Consider the following 18,724-nt stretch of genomic DNA (forward strand, 5'->3'; position numbering starts at 1 on the left):
ATTGAAATGCGCGAATCATCAAAGTAGGTACGTATGGAGAAATTATGTTAATTAAAACTGACATAATAACCTTTTTTTGTTGTTATGTTTGTTAAAAAATATGTTAATTTGCTTATAAATAATGAATTTTCTTTATGACTTATTGAGATATGAATCAATGAATGTACACAAAAAAATATATATTTATTTATTCAATATTGGATAAGCATTTGTGCCGTGTGGTTCCCGGCACCAAAAAGATAAAAGAATAGGACCACTCCATCTCCTTCCCATGGATGTAGTAAAAATCCCAAGTATGTAAGCCTATCCTTTAGTTAGCCCTTAATTATCCTGTAGTTAGTTAGCCTAGTCCTTAGGATAGGCTTACATACATGGGATTCCACTTTTAGGCGATGGGCTTGTAACCTGTCACTATTTGAACTCAATTCTACAATCAAGCCAAACAGCTGAACGTGGCGTTTCAGTCTATAATGACTGTTGGCTCTGTCTACCTCGCAAGGGATATAGACGGGATTATATGTTGTGTTATTAAGAATTTGTCTTCCATCTCACTTGATGGTGAGTGACAATGATGTTACATGCCTGTCCAAGAGATACCCATTTATTTTACTTTTGAACGTTCGCGGACATTTTTGTAGGGCTCCCGAGCTGTGAAGAGGGACGCAGTGGCTACGACGTCACAAGCTACTCGAACAAAAAGGAACTATCCAAGTATTTTTCAAAAACACTCTTCATTTTCTTCGAGGGTTAATCAGCCCAGTCTGGCATCAAGTCATAGTCATGTTTATTCCCCATCAAGAGCAATCATTAGTCTTTATAACAAGCGATATAAATCACGGCTGCCACGCGTTATGGCGGACATAACGCAAGACGGATAGCACGGTGCGTTTGTGAGAGATGTAAGATGGATTCTGGAGTTATTTTTTCAAGATGGCGTAGGTCTTGAGTTAGAGCGTTGCGTTTGTGAGAGATTCAGGAGTTATTTTTCAAGATGGCGTAGGTCTTGGGGTCCATAGAGAGCAATGTAGTTTTTTCCATGCTGTTTGTCTGATTTTCTTTAAAAATCGATAGGAATATAGGTGCTATTGCTGTTGAATATTGCAACAAACTTTTTTAACTTTATAAATCACGGCTGCCACGCGTTATGGTGGACATAACGCAAGACGGATAGCACGGTGCGTTTGTGAGAGATGTAAGATGGATTCTGGAGTTATTTTTTGAAGATGGCGTACGGTTTTGAGTTGCGTAGAGAGTAATTAAGTTTTTTTTTTCATGGCGTGTGTCTGATTTTCTTTTAAAATCGATAGGAATATAGGTGCTATTGCTGTTAAATATTGCAACAAACTTTTTAACTAAATTATCTAATTCATTCCGAAAAGACTGATAGGCCACGTTCAGCTGTTTGGCTTAATGATAGTAATGAGATTCAAATAGTGACAAGTTGCTAGCTCATCGCTTAAAAATGAATCCTAAGTTAATAAGCGTATCCCTTAGTCGACGTTAACGACATCCATGGGAACGAGATGGAGTGGTCCTACTCTTTTTTTGTTTATTTATTTTAACTTCATTACACAAATACAAATCTAAAGCAGCACAATTGGCGGAATTAATGCTGAGAGCAATTTTATCTATGGCTGCCGGGAACCACACGGCACTCGGTGATATTAACCGATATATTACCATACCAATCTATTTTTTAAGGGCCTCCTAAGACTCTATTAGGACGCTGTCGGGGTGGGACTCATCAATCAATATAAAAAAATGGGGTGACAGCTCCGAAACCCATTTAAATGAAGCATTAAAAAAAAATCTCGCCAAATTGTCTATTCTTCCGTGATCACCCATCAGAATTAAACTAAGTTTGTGGCATTTGTATAAAAAAATAACATACGTACATATATATTGTCACGGCTATATACCTTGTGGGGTAGACAGAGTCAACAGTCTTGAAAAGACTGATAGGCCACGTTCAGCTATTTGGCTTAATGATAGAATTGAGATTTAAATTGACAGCTTACTATCCCATCGCCTAAAAAAATTCTTGTAAGCCTATCCCTTAGTCGCCTTTAACGTCATCCATGCCTTTATGGATGACGTGACGTGATATAATGTTCAAAGCACAAGTCTACCTATTACATACGGTATACCCCAGGGTAGCACACTTGGTCCTACTCTGTTCTTAGCCTATGTTAATAGTTTGTGTAATCTTAAACTGAGTAGCGGTAATATTCTAGCATTCGCGGACGACACTGCCTTGATGTTTTGGGGTGATTCGTGGACAGAAGTAAAAGAAGCGGCAGAAACTGGTTTACTTACTGTTATGAAATGGCTAGATCATAACCTTTTAACATTGAACGTTCCTAAAACGAAATATATATGCTTTCGAATTTCAGAAGCAACTAAACCACCACCAGATTTTGATATTCAAGCCCACACTTTAAGCTGTACCAGAGACCCCCAGTCGAACACTACCTGCCACTGCCCGAATCTTATTCATACAGACACCCACAAATACTTAGGAATTGTAATGGACAAAAACCTTACATGGAAACCACATATTTCTGAGCTCAGTAAACGGGTTCGTAAACTGCTCCATATATTCAAAAATCTTAGGGAATCTGCTGACATTAACTTAATTAAAAATATTTATCTTGCCCTTGTTCAATCCCTCTTAACCTATTGTATACCTGTTTGGGGTGGAGCTGCTGTAACACACCTATTAGAGTTAGAGAGAGCTCAAAGAGCTGTTATTAAGGTTATGTTACGCAAACCCAGAAGATACCCTACAGATACACTGTACAAAGAATCTCAAATGCTTACGGTAAGACAATTATTTATTCTTCAGTCAGTTCTCCGCCATCACAAAACAATTGTACCCTCCCAAATAAATCAACATAGAAGAAGAATACGAACCAATGTGCCTTCATTCAAATCTGCATTCGCCCAACGGCAAGCTTCATTCACTGGTCCCTTCTTATACAGACACTTCAATAATTCAAATAAAATTCTCAATATGAATAGAAAAAGTCTAAAAACGTCATTGAAAAATAACTTGATAGCATTGGACTACCTTGAAACGGAAAACATACTTAAGATTACAAGTTAATTTAGATAGTGCAAATTTCAATTTTTGAATACTCACTGTTTTATTATTATGTATATTATATATTTTTATAGTTCTGTATGGTTTAATTTTTATTTATTTTTTATATATTTTTTTTCTTCTCTTTGTCAATTTTGCAAAGACAAATAATAATAACGGTAGTAAATTGAGTTACTACTTCTTAAAAGAAAAATTGAAAATGTTTGTTAAAACTAACAGCTTATAACTTGTACCATACGCCAGAAGTCACTTGCGCTGCGCACTTTGTGTATGCGATGTCTGGTACTTACTGATGAACAAATGTGCTGCTACCCTCCAAGCTTTGTAATAAATGATAATCATAATTACTGTATTAAGATCAGAAATAATGTTACCTAGTTATTAAGACCATTATATGGGGTGGAGGGTTGGCAACCTGAGATACAGGATTTATCCTAGTTCAGGTGTCAACCCACCATATTCATTTTGTAACCTACCTTTTATATTTATTTACCTAACTCTGTTTATGGTGAAATAAAGATATATTATATTATATTATTATGCGCAACACGCGTTTTAACCGGGCACTTTGCCGATTTACCGACGCTCTGAAGATGGTTCTTCACTGATTAAGAAAACCTAAAAACTCCCTACAAACCTAATTAAAGGTAAAGTCATGAAGCTCAATTAAATTTTTTAGACCCTTACACCACTGTAAAACTAATAAAATATGATATACCTACAAACGCATTAACATTTAATTCATATACCTATCATGATTTATTCCCTTACCGGGTAGACAGAGCAAACATTTAAATACACGTCCTAAAAAGAATACAAATATTCGAATTAAAATTTTTTATATGTGCGTTTTTGCCTGATAAACTCAAAAATTCCTTACTGATTTGGGTATGATTTTTTTTTAAATATATTCAGTAGTTTTTACACAACATAAAATGTTAAATATTTTAATTTAAATACTTCGATATAAATTTGGTTTCTAAATAAGAAGTTAATAAATACTTAATTAAAAAAAGGAAGTAAGAAAGTATGCAGAGATCGCAAGTGGAAAGAAGTGATCTCTGTCTGCCCCTCCGAGAAAGAGGCGTGATTTTATGTATGTATGTAGTAATTAAAACGAAAACACTGATTCTTGCCATATCAAAAAAAAAAAAAAAACTACCTACGAAATATTCAATTTGACACTTTGTCTACTTCACTTTCATAAAAATAACACATAAACAAAAATAACCTTATAAGGTATGAAAGTCGCTCCTAACCCCCCAGTGTCCCGGAGACGGGGCAATCATCATTTCATTTTTAGTTCATGAGATATGCACGAGCATACAGACAGACAGTCATTGGGCATGCAAATTAAGCTGGGCCCGTCGGCACAACATCATGATATACAATTCTAGATTAAATGTTTCGCAAAGAACAGTATCATATTCATACATACATACATATGATCACGTCTTTATCCCTTACGGGGTAGACAGAGATAACAGTCTTGAAAAGACTTGATAGGCCATCGCTTAAAAATAATCCCAAGTTTAAAAGCCCATCCCGTTGTCGCCTTTTGAATCTCAGTTCTATCATTATGCCAGACAGCTGAAAGTGGCTTATCTAATTGGCTCTGTCTACCCCGCATCCCTTGCGGGGTAGACAGAGCCAATTAGATCCTCCGCCGCACGTTAAAAAGCTTTCAATTTCGCTCTGATTCTGCATTTATAAAGTTTCTTCACTCAACTTTCTCTGCGGCTGTCACAGAGCACTGAACGCTACACGGAGCGCTGTGCTCTGTGCGAGAACAATATGCAGATCACGTACAGTCACCAATGAAATACTTGTGCGATGGTGCGCGACGGAATTTGCAATGCCGACTGTACCACTTCAATTTCTAATTTACCAGGTATCATGATTACCGTGGTTAAGATGAAAAAAAATTTTTCAACATTCAAATTGTTAATACTTTTCTAAAAACCCTAAAAATGATATTGTTCAATACTATGATATGCTGAAATTTGTAAATAATACAGGTATTAAAACATAACATATAAATACGTCCATATCCCCTTCGGGGAAGACAAAGCCATCAGTCATTGAAAGACTGAAAGCCCGAAAAATCGTTAATAAACAATTATGAATGAACCACATAATAGGAAAAAATTCCCACATTTATCTTTGTAAAAATGTAGGGGGAGAATGCTTTCGTTTAAACGTAGGTAAGCTTCAGCAACAAAGACATTTTTTTAATTAAAATTTAAGAACAATGCTCTTTATTATGTGGTCCCACAAATCAGAAGGAAACCACAGATGTTACAACTAAATAGATAACAAATGCTTATTCTAATGTTATTACAGAATGTATGGATTATGTGTGTTTGGTATTTTGTGCCGTGTGGTTCCCGGCACCAAAAGAAAAAGAATAGGACCACTCCGTCTCTTTCTCATGGATGTCGTAAAAGGCGACTAAAGGATACCTTAAAGCCAAATAGCTGAACGTGGCTTAACTGACGTTAAGACAGTAGGCTCTGTCTACGTCTATCTGATATGGACGTGATTAAGTAAGTAGTTCCCTTGTGCTGAATTTCTCTTTAGTTTAAGTTTTGTTATTATAATTATTTTTCCTTGATGTACATAAATATATAAATAATTATGTCGTTCGTGATATGTTAGATATGTTAATATTGTGTTCATATTAATTTATATCTGATCTATTTTTCATTTTATCTATTAATAAGTAATCTGCTTCTAATTAATTTTTGGGAAATTTTATTAAGCTATTGCGGTAAAATAGTAGAATAAAATTTACGGGTTATGGTAACACCACTCGTTTTAAAATTCTAGCTTTCGTCTGAAATTATTTTTTTAACCGACTTAGAAATGTCAGTACAAGTGAATTCGATTATAGTACATGGCAATCTTACTAATATTATAAATGCGAAAGTTTGTATGTCAGGATGTCAGTATGGATGTTTGTTGCTCTTTCACGCAAAAACTTTTGAACCGATTACGATGAAATTTGGTATGTAGATAGCTGAAGACCCAATATAACATATAGGCTACTTTTTATCCCGGAGTTCCCGCAGGATTGATAGGGTTTCCATGCGGACGGAGTCACGGGCGGCCTCTAGTATAATATAATAGTGACAATGGAGAAGAAGAATAATCATCACAACTAATATTGTAAATACGAAAGTTAGTTATTTGTATGTTTGTTACCACTTCTAGGGTTATTTTCTGAATAAATCTTCTTGAAATTTTACGTATATTTTTGGTCTGCAAAAGGACATAGGGTACCTTTCAAAGTATAAAGAACCTCGTCGAAGTAAAAATATCAAAATAATATTTAAATAAGTACATAAATACATACATATATACATAAAATCTCGTCTATAGGGATATAGACTTGGCCTTATAGTCAATTCAAGACTGTAGGCTCTGTCTACCCCTCTCAAACTCTTCAGCTTTATAATATTAGTATAAATAAAAGAATACAGCGACCGGAATAAAACCGCAGTCCCAGTTAACTCCTTAAAATACCAGTCCAAATTCTAAAGTCAGAGTACTGAAATATATAGTTTTTAATGCCATTAAAACTGCATTAGGACGTTGAGTAGTGAAATAGTCAGAATATGCTAATGTTATAAGTAATGGCCCTCCGTGCAATTTTGAATACCCTCCATTTCTGAAGCCGGGACATCCCTAAGTCGTTCTAGTTTCAAATCACGGGTATACGGGTTTCTCTTGAGTCGCGAGGGTATTTAATACATAAAGGTAAGCCTTTTCACTCATTTCGGTAATCGCTGCACCTATTTATTTATGTATATTGTTTATCTATTGTACTTTTTATGTACGTATATCTATTATAATTAATTTATATTTTGTGTAGGTAAAAATAGCTTGCATGAAGAGAGTTATGAATGTGGATAAAGCGAAGGAAATATGCAGAGATCGTGGCAAGTGGAAAGAGGTAGTCTCTGCCTACCCCTTTGGGAAAGAGGCGTGATTTTATGTATGAATGAAGAATGTATGTACATATAAATATATTTATTTAGTTAGACCCCACATAAAGTTCTCTGTCAGACTCAATGGATGACTGGTAGATAATGCTTCTAGCATTAAGTCCGCCAATTTGTGCAATGAAGTTTTAATAAATAAATAGTAAATCATTTATTTTATAAAACAAGAGTTAATGTGGCATCTGCTCATTTAGGTTTTTACATACATACTAGCTGTCCCGGCAAACGTTGTTTTGCCATATAAATGACCAGCTGTGCCCGCGACTTCGTCCGCGTGAAATAGTTGTTTTGGGCATCATTAAAGCCCCCAAAGATTAATAATTATCCCCGTTTTTTTCATATTTTCCATTATTTCTTCGCTCCTAATAGTTACAGCGTGATGTTGTATAGCCTAAATAAAGCCTTCCTCGATAAATTGTCTATTCAATACAAAATGAATTTTTCAATTCGAACCAGTAGTTCCTCAGATTAGTGCATTCAAACAAACAAACTCTTCAGCTTTATACTATTAGTATAGATAGATTTATAAATAATTTCTAGTTAAAAAAAAAAATTTGAGGGTGGGCAACGCTAATCACTAAGGGGTATGAAAAATAACACAAAATTTCATGAGAATCGGTCAAGCTGTTTCGGAGGAGTACGGGAACGAACATTGTGACTCGAGAATGTTATATATCAGATAAGTATAAATATAATTGTACTCACATCCTCTTGTAGGCGATTATTGGGATTCCTCTTACATACATACATACATAATATCACGCCTCTTTCCCGGAGGGGTAGGCAGAGACTACCTCTTTCCACTTGCCACGATCTCTGCATACTTCTTTCGGGATTCCTCTTGTAGGCGATGGGCTAGCAACCTGTTACTATTTTAATTTAAATTCCATCGTAAAGCCAGACAGTTGAACGTGGCCTTTCAGTCTTTTCAAGACTGTTGGCTCTGTCTACCCCGTAAGATACAAAGATGTGAGTACAATATATGTTAGAAGATATATTTTGGAGATAGCGACATAAAACTTCGCAAACGCGGGTTTTAACGCCGACGTGACTACTTTTAAGGTATGGTCTTTGTTACAAGTTGAGCGTCGATGGACGAACGGTTAGAGTGGCTTAAGAATATGATGAAACGGGTAGCACTGGTTCGAATCTTACCGCGGTCATCTGTACTTATATTATAAAGCTGAAGAGTTTGTTTGTTTGTTTGAACGTGCTAATCTCAGGAACTACTGGTTCGAATTGAAAAATTCTTTTTGTGTTGAATAGACCATTTATCGAGGAAGGCTTTAGGCTATAAAACATCACGCTGCAACAATTAGGAGCGAAGATATAATGGAAAATGTGAAAAAAAAACGGGGAAAATTATTCGCCCTTGAGAGCTTCAGTGATGCCCAAAATTACTATTCCACGCGGACGTAGTCGCGGGCACAGCTAGTTTATTATATTTTGTGTTCCGTACAATTGTTTGGTTGCTAACCGATACTCTTACGGTGAAAATGTGAAGAAACGTAATGCACTGGTTCGAATCCTACCGCGGTCATTTATTTTATTTTGTGTTCCGTACATTTGTTTGGCTGCTTATCGATACTCTAATGGTGAGAGAAAATCTTAAGGAAAAATGGATGGATGGGTAACCAAGGATAAATAAGAGGACATACATACATAATATTCCTTAAGGTCAACATTATCTCTGTACAAAATTTCATCGAAATCGGTTCAGTGGTTTAGGCGTGAAAAAACAAACAGGAAAAAAGACAGATATAGTTAAATTCGCTGTATAATATGATCATGGATAATCGCTTTTATAATATTAAGTAGGATAATACACATTTAAATCATGCAGAAACCATATTTGTAGCTTGAGCGATTTTTAGTACTCATATTATATGAGTACTTAAAATCGCTCAAGCTACAAATTTAAACCTATTTCTCACCTAAAAATACTCAAAGTGCACCAAAAGTTACAATACCCAATTTTGAACTCTAGTTAACTTAGCGAATGGTCGGGAAAATTACTCTATTTTCCACCTTTTTCCTTGTTAACAGAGTGCATTTTGGATTAGCAATAGAGACTGTGGTAATGTCAAATGATGTTATGTAATGGAAGGTAGAATAGGCTGAGCTGCAACTTTCGACCTGAAATAGAAAATGGAGGCGCAGATTAAAAATAAACAGAAGATACGCTACTCTTTTTAGTCAGGAACCTATAAGTAATTTTTGTTTTACTAAGCACACTAAGTTCGTTGGTGGTCGAATGGTTTAAAGTAACTAAATAAAAAAGTATGTTTCTATATTATAAAGCTGAAGAGTTTGTTTGTTTGAACTCGCTTATCTCAGGAACTACTGGTTCATATTGAAAAAAATTTGAAAAAATTTGCATCACGCTGCAACTATAAGGAGCAAAGAAATAATGGAAAATGTGAAAAAAAAAACGGGGAAAATCATTAATATGGGAATGCTACTTAAGTAAGATAAGTATAGAAAGTAAGTAAGTAAGATTGAAATGAGTACCTACGGGTGCTGTATCTAACGTTTAATTGTAATCTATGGTTGATATAGATAATGTCGCTGAAAATGCCTTTTAGCGCGAATAAAGTCCGTGATAAAACTCTTTTAAAGCAACCTACTTTTATAATGTGGATTGTAATTTTTTAAAATGTCAATTGGATTTCTCATGAGGATTAACGTTCGTGTAAAAGGTTGATAAACGACCCAAGTCAAGGCTTTATACGAAGAAGGTTTTTGTTTGTATGTACTACTCTGTCAAGAAAGTAGCAGGAAAAGATCAATAATACACAAACTGTTTGTTATTCATCCAAATTTATTTTATCACCTTCAAAATATGCTCCTTTAGAAACGATACACTTACGCCAACGAATAATCCAATCATCAAAACATTTTTTAAACGCTGTTTCCGGAATTGAGGTCAGTTCTCGCCGCGAATTCTCTTTTATGTCTTCTACCGATTGAAAACGGGTGCCACGAAGTGGTAATTTGAGTTTAGGAAAAAGAAAAAAGTCGGCTGGAGCCATATCTGGTGAATATGGTGGTTGCTTGATGGTATTTGTTGAGTGTTTGGTTAAAAATTCGTTCACAATGATGGCCTTGTGCGAAGGTGCATTATCATGGTGCAAAATCCAAGAATTTTCTTTCAACAAATCTGGCCTTTTTCGTCGGATTTGCTCTCTTAAACGCCGCATAACACTCAAATAATATTCCTTATTTACCGTTTGACCTTCCAGCAAGAATTCCGAGTGCACAACACCGCGATAGTCAAAGAAAACAGTCAACATAACTTTGACTTTTGAACGACTTTGGCGTGGTTTTTTCGGTTTCGGTTCAGTTGGAAGGCGCCACTCCGAAGCTTGTTGACTAGTTTGCATGTCAAACTCGTAAACCTACGTCTCGTCACCAGTAACAATGCGTTTCATGAATGTTGGGTCGGAATTGACTCGTTCTAGCATGTCCTCAGCGACTCTCATGCGATTGAGTTTTTGAAAAAAATTCAGGTCTTTTGGGACTAGCCGAGCGGCAACATGTTTCATACCCAAATTATTAGTTAAAATGGTACGGATCGACTCGTGAGATACAGAAAGTTCGGTGGCTATCTCTCTCAAAGTTGAATGAGGATTTTCAGTCACTATTTCCTTCACTTTTGCGATGTTAACTTCAGTTGCAGGCGTTGATGGCCTACCAGAGCGAGGCAAATCTTCCATCACATCTCGACCGCTTTTGAACGCTTTGTACCACTCATAAGCACGAGTTTTTGATAAAGTCGATTCACCGTAAACCTTCTGTAACATTTTCAGTGACTCCGAACACGATATTCCATTGGCAATGCAAAATTTAAGACAAACTCTTTGTTCGATGTTTTTATCCATTATGAAATTAGCAATACACACTAGATATGATATAACTAAAAATAGCACTGTATTTAATGTAAACAACAGATGCAACTCAAACTCCGCGCCAAAATGGAACACAGTTGTGCCAATCTAACAACAACAAAAAAAACAAAAATTTGAATTTGGAAACATAAATAAATAATCCATTCCCGATACTTTTCTGACTGAATGTATGTATGTTTGTAACGTTATAACGTGCGATAAATTTCGAAACGTTGGTGTGATTTTGATGATATTTGGTAGATACATAGGAAATGTTAGGTACTACAACAATGGTTATATGTTATATATATTATATGACTAGTAGATAATGCTTCTAGTATTAAATCCGCAAGATGTTTTCAAGATCGTAAGTCATCAAAATCGCTTCAACATATCACTATTTGAAATGGGCTAGCAACATGTCACTATTTGAAGCTCAATCCTACTACTATTATAAAGGCGAAAGTTTGTATGGATGTATGGATGTTTGTTACTCTTTCACGCAAAAACTACTGAACCGATTACCATGAAATTTGGTATGTAGGTAGCTGAAGACCCAGAATAACACATAGGCTACTTTTTATCCCAGAGTTCCCGCGGGATTGATAGGGTTTCCATGCGGACGAAGTTGCGGGCGGCCTCTAGTTTTAACATAAAGCCAAACAGCTAAAGGTGGCCTGTCAGTCTGTTCAGGAATGTTCGCTCTGTCTACCCCGCAAGAGATATAAATGTGACTCCATGTATGTATTGGAAGCGGTAGTAGTATAATTAGATTTAAGTGATGCGACGTCAATAAATTGATACCTTGTATCCAATTTTGAAAATAAATCTAATTCTATTCTACATACATACATGACTATATAGTCACGTCTATATCCTTTACGGGGTAGACAGAGCCAATAGTCCCGAAAAGACTGAATGGCCGCATTCAGCTGCTCGGCTTAGTGATGGAATTGAGATCCAAATGGCGACAGGTTGCTAGCCCATCGCCTAAAAAAGAATCAGAAGTATGTAAGCCTATCCCTTAGTCGCCTTTTACGACATCCATGGGAAAGAAATGGAGTGGTCCTATTCTTTTTGGTATTGGTGCCGGGAACCACACGGCACTATTCTAATATGTAAAAATATATGGTTTCCTGCACTAAAGAATATGACCACCGTGGTCTTGAGCCTTCATTTCGAAGCCTTTTATGACCCTATTTCTGTTTTAAAGGAAACATGATTGATGTTCTGTAATTAGGACAAACCTTCATCATAAACGCATTAACTGTTTTGGCTCAAATGAACCTTTGTTTAGACGTTGCAATTAGACTATTTAGCGCCATCTAGTAATAAACTTTTGTACTACGGTCATATAATTTTACATACCTACATATGATCACGTCTATATCCCTTGCTTACTTAAGATGGAATTGATATTAATAGTGACATGTTGCTAGCCCATAGCCTATAAGGATCACAACTTTATTAACTTATCCGTTAATCGCATTTTACGATATCCATGGAAAAGAGATGTATTCCATGTGGTTCCCGGCACCAATAAAAAAAGGAACAGGACCACTCTTTCTCATACCCATGGATGTCGGAAAAGGCGACTAAGTGATAGGCTTATAAACTTGGAATTTTTTTTGGCGATGGGCTTACTACCTGTTACTATTTGAATCTCAATTCTATCACCAAGCCAAAAAGCTGGGCGTGGCCTATCAGTCTATTCATGACTGTTGACTCTGTCTACCCCGCAAAGGATATAAACGTGACTATATGTATGTATGTATGAAAATAAAAATGAAAAATGAAAAATGAAAAAAAAATTGTGCAAATATTGACCAGGGTATTTTTAACCAGGGTGTTCTCTGGGAGGGACGCAACATGGTATAACTTTTGTAAAAAGAGAACCAACTCCAATCGATGTCCTCCTTTAATAAAGTCGGTAAAATTTCCAAAACATTCTCCTAAGTGTAACAACCACTTTCCTGGGAACCGCATCGAAATCGGTTCAGCGAAACGCAAGATAATCGCCGGCAGACACACATACCTACAAGTCAAACTAAATACCACTTAATTTTTTAAGGCGGTTAAAATGTATTTTAAAGCTGAACAGGATGTAAATAATTTTTTTATTTCTGTACCTATACAAAATTAGATAGAATGAAATTATTTTCGATTACCGGAAATTACTTTTGATTGGTGCCATTATTCAGATACTAGCTTTTGCCCGCGGATTTCATACGAATAATATAACTTTAACATACATACATAATCACGTCTATATCCCATGCGGGGTAGACAAAGCCAACATACAGAAATACTGGTTCGAATTGAAAAATTATTATTGTGTTTAATAGACCATTTATCGTGGAAGGCTTTAGGCTATTTATCATCACGCTGCAACTATTAAGAGCGAAGAAATAATGGAAAATGTGAAAAAAACGAGGAAAATTATTTCTCCTTGAGGCCTTCAATGATGCCCAAAATAAATATTCCACGCGGATGAAGTCACGGGCATAGCTAGTATTATTAGTATAGATTTATACGTCATCAAATATACAGACAGACAGATTCTAAAACATAAGCTTTTCGAATACTGTTTGCATTCAAAAGCTTTAAACATATTTTTGTCTCTGAACAGACAAACAACAATTACAATTTTATTATTAGGTATAGATAATACTATTACATAAATTATAGTATGGACAAATATGATGATTTAAGAAAACAATGTTTTTCAGACTTAGTAGTAGTTCACGAGTAAAGATGCCAACATATGGAACTGAATGAAATTTTAAGTGAGTTTGAATTTGAAAGTGATTTGTTATACTCGTTATTTGTAATAGGTTTATGGTATATGAGGTATAGTAAGTCTGTTTGTTTGTTTGTTAACTCTTTATTGCACATAAAAATACATACATATGATCACGTCTATATCCCTAGCTGGGTAGACAGAGCCACCAATCTTGAAAAGACGCTCAGCTGCCCGGCTCAGTGATAGAATTGAGATTCAAATAGTGACAGGTTGCCAGCCCATCGCCTTAAAGAGGAATCACAAGTTTATAAGCCTATCCCTTAGTCGCCTTTTACGACATCCGTGGGAAAGAGATGGAGTGGTCCTATTCTTTTTTGCAATGGTGCCGGGAACCACACGGCACATAAAAATAAATATAACAAATTACAAAACAGTTATTGGATTTAGAAGAATATGTACAATGGCGGACGATATTTGGCTTAATGATAGAATTGAGATTCAAATAGTGACAGGTTGCTAGCCCGTCGCCTAAAAAAAGAATCCCAAGTTTATAAGCCTATCCCTTAGTCGCCTTTAACAACATAGGAACGAGACGGAGTGGTCCTATTCTTTTTTTATTTGTGCCGTGAACCACACGGCACGTTCTAAGTCTGAAATCGATTTATCGTTTATTTTTCCAGAAATATGGCTGTTATATCGGGGTGGACAATGTTTTCTATGGTTATTGGCTGTCTTATGAGTTCTGTTAAAGCTGGATCATACATTCCACCGGATATAGGACGACCTGCGGGGCTATTGCCATATTGTGAGTAGAAGGCAGGGTTAGTGCCCGCAGTGTCTATTGATTTTGGACTATAGTGTCCCTTAATCGACTCTTACGGGAAGATATGGGGTGGTGCTATTCTACTTTGCTGGTACCATACGGCGAAGAAAAGCAGCTGATACAGAATAGAATAGATTTATTTTCAAATATGGATATAACATACATACATACATATTGTCACGTCTATATCCCTAGCGGGGTAGACAGAGCCAACAGTCTTGAAAATACTAAATGGCCACGTTCAGCTATTTGGCTTAATGATAGAATTGAGATTCAAACAGTTACAGGTTGCTAGCCCATCGCCTAAAAAAGAATCCCAAGTTTGTAAGCCTATCCCTTAGTCACCTTTTACGAGATCCATGGGAAAGAGATGGAGTGGTCCTATTCTTTTTTGTATTGGTGCCGGGAACCACGGACGAACACGGCACTGGATATAAGGTATCACTTATTGACGTCACATCACTTAATAGGTACTAATTATATCTACACTGCTCACCAGGCGGCCCTTGAAGTAACTACGAAAGCATTTTAAGCATGAAACATCTTTCCAGGTCCTGGGGTCTTTAAAAAAGCCATTATAAATCCGAAGACATTACAGCGACTTCAAGTTATATCACACCAGAATACATCGCGTGGTTACTTTAGAAAGGCTCTGCCTATACCCGTGGCTGACAAAATGGTGGCCAATGATAGAAATATAGGTACGACAGCTGTTGTTGTATGTTTTTTGCATAATCTACAATATTGTGGCTTGTTATTCAATCATCCTATCCAATAGTCAATCAAAGCGCGTATACTCGTGCAAGCAAAATTTCCACGGATTGGAGCATAAATACAAACTCTGAGCCGTAATACCAAATCTGGCAGAAGATCTTTCCTTTTATGGTAGTGGAGCTAGAATCGTCGGTCTCGCTTGAATCTTTACCTTTGATTATCTTCTTGGCATTTAGAACAGTTGGGTTCTCCCTGGAGAGTCAGGGATTCATTTATCTCTTTATTTAATTAGCCACAAAGATAAAATGAATATGTATTATAACACAATCTAGTCCGTTTAGGGTACCTACTTCTTCATCAGAACATACCAGCTTGGTGATGATCCATTTATCATCTAGACTTTCCTGTTCCAACTTTTCTACGTAAACAATAATCTTATATTTTCTTACTTAATATGATTAAATCAAAGTTTCCCTTTTCTATTCCAGTCGCTAAATCTTCTTTCACTTCACTACTCCTTGTTCTTTTTCCTGTTACTTTATATAACAAAAATATTTTGTGACACAATTTCTATTTTTGTCTTCCTGTTGTTTTTAGATTTAAGGAACAAGAAAACAGTCCTCTACGCGGTAGGCTACTTCGAAACCTCCGGTTTGCTGGATAGCCGGGTCATTGCTTCTACATATCTCAGCAAAGGATACAACGTCTTCATCACTGATACCTTCGATTTTCTCCATTTCATTTACCCGAAGTAAGTCCTTCAATCATCTCTTAGCTCTCTCGTTTGAAAGATTACTAAAGTTGCGTACCGTTTTATATTCACATTTTTTATCGTAATGTGTGAGACTAAGCATTATTCTTAACTCAATATTGTATTAAAGTCGCTGATGGCCAACCAAAATTATTATAATTTTTTATATATTTTTTTCAGATCAGTTCGATTGGTGAAAGCAATTGGCAAGGAAATGGGTGAATTTCTGATAAAATTATCGAAACAAGGGATGAAAGCTGATAATTTAGAACTAGTTGGCGTAAGCCTTGGTGCCCATATAGTAGGCTTAGCTGCTAAACATTTCTATTCGGTAACTGGCAATAAACCATCAAGAGTCACTGGTTTAGATCCAGCTGGACCTTGCTTTAGGTCTGTGCCACCGGAATTTAGATTAGATTCTTCAGATGGAGAAAAAGTAGATGTCGTCCATACAAATATGGATGGCTTTGGTATAGCCGAACGCCTAGGACACGTAGATTTTTATATCAATGGAGGAGAATTCCAACCTGGTGACCTTATTTTTAATCCCTGTAGTGTAGCGTGTAGCCATGCAAAGTCTGTTTTTTATTGGTGGCAAGCTTTGAAGAATCCAAAAAAGTTCATAGGCATTAGGTGTAACTCTATCCAAGATGCGAGGTTGGGGAAGTTCAAAGAAGATAGTCAGACTAACTTTTTAGGCGCTGAGACTAATTTTTCTAACCCTGGTATTTATTATTTGGGTACGATAAATGTTTTCCCTTATTACTATGAAAATCCGGAAGACGCGGTGAAACCGGACAATGATTTTGCACTGCTCGGCATTAAAGTGATCAATAACAATGATGTGCTAGAAGTTTAATTACAATGAAGAGATATATTCCGATAGGTTACACAGTTTTAAACAAAGATGGACTTTTAAAATTAAAAATTATTATTATAATTTTTCTATTTTGTAATTATTATTTGAATGATATTTATTTTCAAGGGTGTTGATGGCCCTATAAAGAGACATACATTCTACAGCTTCCTACGCCCAGTAGTTTTTGCTGTACGTTTTCTATCAGTCAATTACCAAGAATGGTCTTACAGTCATGTCGTTTAAAAAAAAATGTTTGGGAAAGTAGGTATTAAATTTGCGTATATACTATCACGTCTCAATCACTTGAAGGGTAAACAGCTAAAAGTTTTGAAAAAACTGATAACAACGGTGACCGGTTAGCCCATCGCCTAATCGAAGAATCCCAAGTTTATAAGCCTTTTCTTTAGTTGCCTTTTACGACATCTATGGAAGTGAGATTTATTAGTCCTATTCTTTTCTATTGGTGCCAGGAGCACTACTTTTTGCCTTGTAAAAGTTGTAACCGCGCCGACAAAGTCAAACATATATTTTTTTATTTGCGTAAATAAAAAAAACATGAAATGCGAAAGTATTTTTACAAAAAGGTTATTCAATCAAAATATTGAATGAGTATATTTTTGAGCATAATAATTTGGAACTGCTGGAAGCCGCATTGTAGGGTGACTATATTGATATACGTTCCACCATGATTAAAAAAAGGATAGGAATAATATTTCGTGAAAGGTCACCGCGCATGGTCGGATAATACTAAATATTTAATCATATAAATGTTATTTTGGAGGTAAAAGTTGACATTTGCGACACAGATAAAAAAACTTTTGCAACCCTCGTAGCATAACACGTAAGACGCCGTTTTGATCGAGCGAAAAATTATAGCTGTCCCGTTTTACGTTACAATAAAAAGCGAGACAGCTATAGTTTTAGTTATGGCGGTTCGTGTTTTCGTTTTCCTTGGTGTTTTAAATGTACTTTTCCTTGATTTACAAATAAATATATATTTTTTTTTGCTATGAATTTTTGATCTACGGCATTTTTAATTGTCTATTGGTTCGCATATTTATTTTAGTCTTAATGGCAAACCAAAAAATCTTCAAATTTATTTTCTTCTTAGACATACATAACATGAACCTTGCGTTAAGACAGTTACGAATGACTTGTAATTGTTGCAAGTAGAAAGACGTAGCCTCTGCCTACCCTTTCAGGTTGGAGGCGTGTTTTTATGAACGTACTTTTGCATCAAATTTTACATACATACATATAATTACGTCTATACCCTTGCGGGGTAGACAGAGCCAACAGTCTTGTAAAGACTGATAGGCCACGTTCAGCTATTTGGCTTTAAAATAGAATTGAGATTCAAATAGTGACAGGTTGCTAGCCCATCGCTTAAAAGAAGAATCCCAAATTTATAAGCCTACCCCTTAGTCGCCTTTCACGACATCCACGGGAAACAGATGGAGTGGTCCTATTCTTTTTTCTATTGGTGCCGGGAACCACACGGCACACACATCAAATTTTCCCTGAAACATACTCATCCTACGCGTGTATTGGGAAATTTGTTCAGTTATTTATATTCGATAAAACATTCGGTAATTTAAGAGACCGCGGGGTGCCTCCAACGCTGTGGTGCAGGTGTTTAATTATATTATAAATAAATAAGTATAAATATATACGGGCGGGACAAATTACCCAGATTGAGTTAGCCTCGAAGTAAGTTCGAGACTTGTGTTACGAGATACTAACTCAACGATACTATATTTTATAATAAATACTTATATAGAAAAACATCCAAGACTCAGGCCAATCAGAAAAAGTTCTTTTCTCATCATGCCCTGGCCGG

The 18,724-nt window shown here is 36.0% G+C and overlaps 1 protein-coding gene across 1 annotated transcript; it reads left to right on the forward strand.

Moving 5' to 3' along the window:
• Positions 1-14,472: 14,472 nt before the first annotated feature.
• On the forward strand, positions 14,473-16,884 carry LOC106137573 (lipase member H-B-like). The gene is made up of 4 exons (XM_013338417.2): positions 14,473-14,542; positions 15,112-15,261; positions 15,872-16,025; positions 16,206-16,884. The coding sequence occupies exons 1-4, from the start codon at positions 14,473-14,475 to the stop codon at positions 16,882-16,884; spliced, it is 1,053 nt and encodes a 350-aa protein (XP_013193871.2).
• The last annotated feature ends 1,840 nt before the right edge of the window (positions 16,885-18,724 follow it).

This window comes from Amyelois transitella, chromosome 24 (assembly GCF_032362555.1).
Source record: "Amyelois transitella isolate CPQ chromosome 24, ilAmyTran1.1, whole genome shotgun sequence".
Classification (NCBI taxonomy): Eukaryota; Metazoa; Arthropoda; class Insecta; order Lepidoptera; family Pyralidae; genus Amyelois; species Amyelois transitella.

Coding starts and splice junctions, on each gene's coding strand:
- LOC106137573 (XM_013338417.2), top strand. CDS start 14,473: ATGAGTTCTGTTAAAGCTGGATCATACATTCCACCGGATATAGGACGA. Junction 15,262..15,871: donor GGCCAATGATAGAAATATAG/GTACGACAGCTG, acceptor TGTTGTTTTTAG/ATTTAAGGAACAAGAAAACA. Junction 16,026..16,205: donor CTCCATTTCATTTACCCGAA/GTAAGTCCTTCA, acceptor TATTTTTTTCAG/ATCAGTTCGATTGGTGAAAG.